Here is an 8675-nt window from a genome sequence, read left to right as displayed (position 1 = left end):
TTCCAGCTTGATATGAATGGACACATTCGGACAACAATAAATTATGGGTTCCGTAACTATGACTGGTTAAATAAATTAAGAGTTGGCTGGATCGAAATACAGCAAGTGAAAAATCAAACCGCGTTATGAACCGACAACTTGAGTCTGTCTGTAGGCTTGCAGTGGTCTAGGTAATCTGAGCATTCCCTGTCTTGTTCGAAAGGTTTAATCTCCTCCACCATGTTTGTGACAAAGCAGGGCATCTCTTTTTTGCCCTTGTGTTCGCTTCCTTTTGCTTCACAAAGGAAAGCAATCTTCCAGTTAATCCAAGTCATGAGTTGGGTGATTTCCATTTTCCTTTCCTCTCCTCCTAGCACTTCCAGCAATGCTTTGAGGAACATGGATTCCCACTGATTGCTGAATGAAACATAGCCTGAGCAATTGAGAGAGAAAGAGAAAGAGAAAGAGAAAGAGTGAGATAAGGAGGTGCCAAAAGTACAGTGGGACTTTTCTACAGTACACTAAGCAAACATATTAGAGAAGTCTAGTAAAATCTGGGCACACATCTCTTGCCAGTATGTGCCGTATCTCAAGAGCCAGGAAGGGATAAAGTGAACACATTACACGGGAAACTTAATTGCTGTGCAAATATGGACTCTCTCTGTGGCCAGAATTAGAGGCCTGTGGCATTTACATCGTGTTAGGTTATATCGTGTTAGGAAAGCACCTTCAAGAGCCATCCAACCATTGTTAAGCCAAAATAATAATGGCATGGATGAGCTTTGTACCCCTTTAACAAAGGCTGGGTGAAATTATAAAACTGCTCTAAATCAGGGCTTTTCAACTTTTTCACCCATTGTACCACTTTTAGGATATGGCAACATCCGAGTACCACTAGTCACCTAGCAAGGTGTCAAAAACTTGATGACCCCCCCCAAAAAGGAAAAAAGTGATAAAGTACAGGTAGTCCTCGACTTACAACAGTTTGCTTAGTGACTGTTCAAAGTTACAGTGGCACTGAAAAAAGTGCCCCCCAAGCCACAGCCGAGCAAGACACTTGCCTGCCCCCCGGCGGCGCTCTTCCTCCTGTCCGAGGTTTTCATTGTTGTGAGCATTTCTGTTGAGGATTGGCAGCGGGGGTGGGGTGGGGGGTGTTTGGTTTTTATTCCCCCCGTCTGCTGGGTGGTTGCAGCAGGTTTTGGTCACTTCACATGACCCTGGGACACTGTGACAGTCATAAATATGAATCAGTTGTCAAGCATCTGAATGTAAATCACAAGACCCTGGAGATGCTGCAACATTCCAGCTGATCGGTGCTTCTTCAGGGCTCAGCAGAAGCACCAGGATCAGCGCCGAGCTCCAGCTGGATCCTGGCACTGATCCTGGCGCTTCCGCTGAGCCCTGACAGCCCTGCAGCTCCAGCCATCTCTCGCTCAGGCTTGTGCGGTGCTGCCACCAGTTCAGCTCATTCTCCTCCCCCGCTACCACTTTTCTAGGATGGTCGCATACCACCTGCCAGGTGCCAATGTACCACAGGTGGTACCCGTACCACTGGTTGAAAAGCCCTACTCTAAATCATAAGTGCTGTACTATTTGCATGGAAGGTTTGCAATGATTCTCCAGAAACCTGAAAAATCAAAGAACAGATTGGCAGCTTCCAAAGATATAACTCTTCTCTGTAAAGAACAACTGGTAACTGTTCTTAGCATACCATCCTGGTTTATTCTTCCTGTGTCCTTTAATCATGGCAAGATCAGCCCAACACAGGAAATGATGGGGAAAAATCTGGAACAGAAGGGTTGCTTCTGAGATTCCCGATTTTCACTGTCCAGAAATTTTGTTGCTGCCTCTTCACAAGTATCAGTTCAACCTATTGTGTACATTTTTGCTGATTTCTCTCCTTCCTGACTGTACCACTGACTGATAAGACCCCCATGGTTACATTAGATTATGAGGTCTGATGGACTGGCCTCCATCCGTAATTATAATGTTTCTCTTGGCCGAGTGCCCTTAATTAAGACTCACAAACAAACCGGCTGTTCTCTGGTTATTATTATTATTATTTTTTAATTCTTCAAACTCCCAAATGGGTCATTCTACCCAATCTTGTGCATTTGCTTTGAGATACTGTGTCTGATAACCTTTGCTGCAAACTTGACCTAGACTAGATTTAGGTGGTTAGGGCGACATACCTGGGCTGCAAGAAAACATGACAGTAGTATTTTCGGGAATAGACAGGTAATGTGAAAAACAGTCTTCATCTGGCGCGCCGCTATCTGTTTCTATGTAGATGCCGTCATCAAATCTATTTCCACGGCACGCCTGAAAAACACATTGAAGGCAACAGCTGCTAAATAGCCTTTGTGCACAACCCTTTGTTTGTTGGATCCACACCCTGAGGAACCGACTTCAGACTTTCTTGTGACTTATTCTAGGCCAGGGGTAGGCAATTTGGCTCTTTTATGAGTCATGGACTTCAACTCCCAGAATTCCTGAGCCAGCATGGCTCAGCTTGGAAACCTCTCCCTTTTCCCTCAGCAGGGTTGGCTGAGGAATTCTGGGAGTTGAAGTCCACGAGTCATAAAAGAGTCAAGGTTGCCTACCCCTGGCCTAGGCCTGTATTTCTCAACCTTGGCCACTCAGAGATGGGTGGACTTCAACTCCCAGAATTCCTGAGCCAGCATGGCTCAGCTTGGAAACCTCTCCCTTTTCCCTCAGCATGGCTGGCTGAGGAATTCTGGGAGTTGAAGTCCACGAGTCATAAAAGAGCCAAGGTTGTCTATCCCTGGTCTAGGCCATGAGTGAGAGGTGACTCCTTTGCCATTTTCATCTGAATGGGCTAAACTGAAGGGATGAGGTTAACTGTTTGCATTAAACTTGCATGCTTTTTTTAAAAAAAAATAATTAAATAAATGAAATAGCATTAGCTGGAGGATTGGAGAATTAGGGGCTTGCCCAGGCAACGAAGAGGGGAATTTTTCATCCTTTCTTCTCTTGCACAGATTTGCAAAACCCGTATTTGCCTTTGGTGGATATATCAGTATAACTGAATCGAAGCCTGAACTTTACACTTGTGTAAAAATTCCAGGAAATGCAGTAAATCTAATGTAGAACCTTAGTTTTTGTGATGCTGCCTAAGGAGAAAGAGAAATACTTCTGCTTTACCTTTTAATATCCGAATCATGCAAGTATGCTAGACGTGGCATCAAAAACACTGTTATTTCCTGAATGAGTAATTTGTTTTTTTAAGAGGGCTTTTACTGCTAATGTACATATTGTGGAGGGCAAACCCTGTTCGCAAACCCAGAAGTCATGTGTATGTGGAGAAGGTTGCCAGCTTTTGGTTGCATAACTTGGGGTCATGAAGTCAAACTTTTTTTATTGTATTTATTAATCTCGTTGAGGTTATTCCCCCTACTAACCTCAAATACATGCAGACGAGAAACATGTGCAAAGGAAGACTATGTTCTATGTGCTAAGATTTCATAGCGGTCTTGAAATTCTTGCAAAGCTGTGTTTTGCCAAGGGTCAGGTCAGTGATCAGGGGTCCAGGCAATTGGGGTTTTGGGGGATCCAAAGACAATAAGCACACCAGTTAATAAAGGGATTTAACCTTTATTATTAGCTCAAGCAAACAGAGTTAAAAGCTGGGGTCTTCAAACTTGGCCCTTTTATGACTTGTAGACTTCAGCTCCCAGAATTCCTCAGCCAGGGTGCCTGGCTGAGGAATTCTGGGAGTTGAAGTCCACAAGTCATAAAAGGGCCACGTTTGAAGACCCCTGGTTAAAAGCATAAGGTTAAAAGCATACATATCAAGGAAGATACCCAAATCTCTTACAGGATGCTAGGAGCTCGTTAATAACAACAGCAGAGGTACCCTAATGGGTGACCAATTTTTCAATAGAGTCCATTCCAGAAGCTTCCCCCTTATAACAACAACCTCATAGTTCTTATCCAAACCTTGTTACGTTTTGAAACGAAAGGCCTTGAAGACATGGCTGTGCCAACTAGCCTGGGGCCCTAATGGACGTGTGGCCTATTGGAGATGGCTAATGGAGTAGAGAATATCACCCTCTTCTCCCTGTGTGCTCCTTCCCTTCCTGCTTAGTTTTATTTTAATTGACTTTTTTTAAAATTTAAGAATCTTTACAGGTAGTCCTCGACTTACAACAGTTCATTTAGTGAATGTCCGAGGTTACACCGGCACTGAAAAAAAGCGACTTATGACCATTTTTCACACTTATGACCATTCAGACGCTTGGCAAGTGACATTGACGTTGCTTGTCAGAAGGTTACAAAAGGGGATCACATGATCCCCGGACACTGCGACCATCATAAATATGAGTCAGTTGCCAAGTGTCTGAATTTTGATCGGGTGGCCATGGGGATGCTGCAATGGCCGTAAGTGTGAAAATCGGTCATAAGTCGCTTTTTTCAATGATGATGTACCTTCTAATGGTCACTAAATAAACCATTGTAAACCATATTACTTACCGTAATATGAGGGAGAAATCAAAATATGTCACTAACTCTTTGCAACAACAATGGTCTTCCCGCATTGCTACCCCAGGCTGCCTTCAACGTAGTCCTCAGAAACATTGTGAGGGATGGGCTTCTCACATTTGTGTGTCCAGATAGTTGGGAATCCTATAGGATGGGGGTCTCCAACCTTGGCAATTTTAAGACTTGTGGACTTCAACTCCCAGAATTCTTCAGAGGAATTCTGGGAATTGAAGTCCACAAGTCTTAAAGTTGCCAAGGTTGGAGACCCCCATCCTATAGGATAAAAAAAAGACAGACTGAATTTCCCATTCCTCACTGCTTCTCCTTGGACCCTTGACATCAGATCCCCACAGCTCCTACCTGTATGAAGAAGAGTTTAGGCTTTCCGACCAAATATGGACACCTTTCAGGAGATAAGATCTTATAAATGCGAGTTAGCTTTACTGCTTGTCCTTGGCAGTCCATTATGCTGCCTTCTTCTCCATGGCTTGAAAGGATGCTCACAAAACATTTCCCATGTTCTGCCTGGCTTTCTGCAAAAACACAATTTAAGGAAAGGGCAGGGACTAAGGTGATTATTTTCTTTTTGAAGCGTCTCGTGATTCAAACGCAGAGCTTGCCTCTCAATCAAATGTACAAAATGACACCTAATCCATCTTGAAGCATACTCTTACGGAGGACCAAAAGTACGGTGGGGGAAGTGGTGGGATTCCAATAGGTGAACAACCGGTTCTCTGTGTGGATGCCGCTTCTGGAAATCTGTTCTGGGCCTGGGAAACAAAAAATTAGCTACCGGTTCTGCCGAAATGGTGCGAACCGGCTGAATCCCATCACTGGGTGGGGGGCATTGTCTAAGCTTCAGATTTACTCTCAGCCACAGAAAGTCCCTGAGGGATTTGAGGCCACTCACTCTCAGCCCAACCTGTAACACATGGCTATTGTGAGGTAAAACTGAAGGAGGGAAGGCTATATACCGGTAGGTTGCCTTGAGTTCCTGTAAGTGGGAAATAAATCCAACTCATTAAACAACGGCAACACCCAGATAGTCCTCAACATAGGAGTTTGCTCATTATGGTCATCTGTCATGACGACTGCAAAATGGGCTGTTTATGTGACCAGAGTGATTTTATGATTTTTTTTTTTTTTTGCAGTGGTTGTTAAGCAAAACACATGATCACGAAGCAAACTAATAATTCATTAGGGGCATGGTTTTGCTGAAATCCAGAAGTGCAAAACCGTTGTAAAACGGATCATGTGACGGGGGAACACTGCAAATGGACATAAATGTGGCCCCAGGGTGCCTGACGTTCGGTCATGTGATCATGGAGGGGATCCAAGTGTCAGAATTTTGGAACTGAGTCGTAAAGGTCCTCCTTCCATATCAGGGATCTTCAAACTTGGCAACTTTAAGACTTGTGGACATCAACTTGCTGAGGAATTCTGGGAGTTGAAGTCCACAAGTCTTAAAGTTGCCAAGTTTGAAGACCGCTGTTCTATATCAATGCAACCGCCCAGTGGCTCTATTCACACAACAATGTAATTGCCTCATATCTGCGACGTTCTAAACCGGGTTAGTTTTAAACTTGACTGGAAGTGTGTGTTTGTAAACTCTGACCACACTATGTTTATGCTTCAGTGCATTGTGTAAAGTTAGTAAATGGGAAAATTAATCAACAGGTCCGATGTGGAGTCTAATCGCATTCTGGGATTTTAGGAATATATCCTGAATCTGTTTCGTCTGATCTCCTGGGCTCTTTGCTCATTTGCATACCGCAGAATCCCAGCCACAAAACCACTGCAATCATACTTCCACTGTGTAACCTGTTTTAAGTTCAGAAGCTAGGCAGGCTCTCCTGGTGATGTTTCTAGAAGATTGTTGAGTTCTTCTTTGAAGGCCATCTTTCCAGTTTAGCATTTCTCAACCTCAGCAACTTTTAAAATAGGTGGATTTCAGTTTCCAGAATTCCCCAGGCAGTATGCTGACAAAGGAATTCTGGGGGTTGAAGTCCACCCATCTTAAAGTTGCTGAGGCTAGAAAAATGCTGCTTCAAACTGTCAGCCTCATTCCCATAAATCAGCCTTGCATTTCCACAGGCATCCATTCATATCTCTAAAGCAGCAGGACACTACAGCTGACCAACTGAATTTACCAGGAGCTCTTGTTGAAGGATGAGCTCCAGAACATATATAAAGTGCTCAAAGAATACTGAGTAAACAAGGACCAGAAACTCCTACTAAAAGTGTATAAAGTGCTCAGAATATAATTGTTCTCAGATGTAGAGCAGACATATCTTTGAACTGAAATCTAGATTTCTTACGAAATATTATACATCTATTCATGTTACATCTTGACAGGAAGCATGAGAGAGAGAGTGAGAAAAAATACTTTTTTTGTTGAAACACAGAGATTCATTTAACAAGAGGTCAAGTGAGAAACGGAAACAGGGACTGTTTCAATTCTCTTCACCTTCTCATTGTTCCACAATTACTCATAGCAGCAGAGAGATGACACAATCTCCAGTAGAAACATGTTTGAAGAGGGGGTTGGACTAGAAGACCCCCAAGGTCCCTTCCAACCCTATTATTTCATGCTCTGCAACAAGTCATCTACTCTTTAGGTGGTGGAAAGGATAGAGAAAGCTCGAATAGCATTCTTCAAAATGAAAAAGATCTTCTGCAGTCACGACATAAGCCTAAGACTGAAAATCAGGCTTGTCAGATGCTATATTTTTTCTATCCTGCTCTATGGAGTAGAGAGTTGGTCTCTGACAGAAGGCCACCTGAAGAGACTAGAAGCATTTGAAATGTGGATTTACAGGCGGCTGTTACGTAAAAGCTGGGTTGACAAGATCAGAAATGAGGAGGGGATAAGCCGCCTGGGAAAGCCAAGGGAAATCATCAAAACAATTAAAAAGCGAAAATTAGAATATTTCGGACATGTGATGCGTCACCCAGAAAAATACGGCATACTCCATTTAATCCTCCAGGGAAAGATTGAAGGCAAATGAGGTCCAGGCAGAAGAAGAACATCCTGGCTTCAACATCTAAGGGACTGGTTTGGACAAAACTCAGCAGCACTTTTTCTTGCGGCTGCTGATAAAAACAGGATCGCCAACATGATCGCCAACGTCCGATAACAAATATGGCACAAGAAGAAGAAGAAAGGGACTACTACACTCCATTGCATTCAGGGATCTGTAGTGACATTGCTACTAACTAGTATCCCTAACCCATGGCTGCTCAGTAACAATGGGCTTCTTCCAAGGCACTTTTCTAACTATCTCTCACTAACAGGAATAGTCTCTTAATGTTTGGCTAAAGGTTACAGCCTCCAGATGCCCATCCAGGTCTCAGGCATGCCCTCCAGAGTCGGGGGTCTCTATAGAGAGGTTCCAAACAATCCAGATGGTGGGGAAGATTATAAAATCCAATGCTCCCACTCTTTGGATGCCCTTGCATGTCACACATTTTTCTCTCTCTTTTCCTATAATGTTGTTAAGGATTATATTAAACAGATTAAGTCCCAAAGGTGCTTTTTCAAGAGGCAACTGAACTTTCTTTGTTTTTCCTTGAAGACTGACTGAACCTTCTTGGATGAAAAGTGAAACAAAGTCCAGTTGCCTCTTGAAAAAGTCCCTTTGGTACAACCTTGACTGGAGGACTGAGATAAAGGTAATACAAAAAAACCACTGCATACCTACATACAGTACCTACATATGAAAAAGTGGGGGAAAATATCCTTCCCCAAAGATAATAAGAAAAAGAAAGTTCTCCCTTCATCTCGAACAAGAACATTCAACATTAACAACTTATTACTGTCTCTTAAAATACAATCAGGTACTTCTTCCTTCCATACCTCACCCCATTTTCTATAAACCTATCCCTCAAGCATCATCAATATCATCATCCCACAAAGAAGAGGGAGTCAAGCTATTCTCCAAAGCCCCTGAGGGCAGGACAAGAAGCAACGGATGGAAACTAACCAAGGAGAGAAGCAACCTAGAACTAAGGAGAAACTTCCTGACAGTTAGAACAATTAACCAGTGGAACAACCTGCCTCCAGAAGTGGTGAATGCTCCAACACTGGAAGTTTTTAAGAAGAGATTGGACAGCCATTTGTCCGAAATGGTATAGGGTTTCCTGCCTGAGCAGGGGGTTGGACTAGATGACCTCCAAGGTCCCTTCCAACTTTA

The 8675-nt window shown here is 43.3% G+C and overlaps 1 protein-coding gene across 1 annotated transcript in view; it reads right to left on the bottom strand.

Moving 5' to 3' along the window:
• The window catches only part of LOC107286243 (caspase-3), a 9785-nt gene continuing 1110 nt past the window's right edge, over nt 1–8675 (bottom strand). Inside the window, exons 2-4 of the mRNA XM_015814573.1 lie at nt 4843–5015; nt 2172–2301; nt 1–412 (exon numbers count right to left, since the gene is read on the bottom strand). Coding sequence (XP_015670059.1) covers nt 114–412; nt 2172–2301; nt 4843–5015 — 602 coding nt within the window. The 3' untranslated portion in view covers nt 1–113. The remainder of the gene's footprint in view (nt 413–2171; nt 2302–4842; nt 5016–8675) is intronic.

The sequence above is a fragment of the Protobothrops mucrosquamatus genome, unplaced genomic scaffold (assembly GCF_001527695.2).
Source record: "Protobothrops mucrosquamatus isolate PMUCROS unplaced genomic scaffold, P.Mucros_1.0 scaffold262, whole genome shotgun sequence".
In the NCBI taxonomy this organism is placed as follows: Eukaryota; Metazoa; Chordata; class Lepidosauria; order Squamata; family Viperidae; genus Protobothrops; species Protobothrops mucrosquamatus.
Note: the sequence above shows the minus strand (reverse complement) of the source record. Positions and strands in the feature narration are given on the sequence as shown.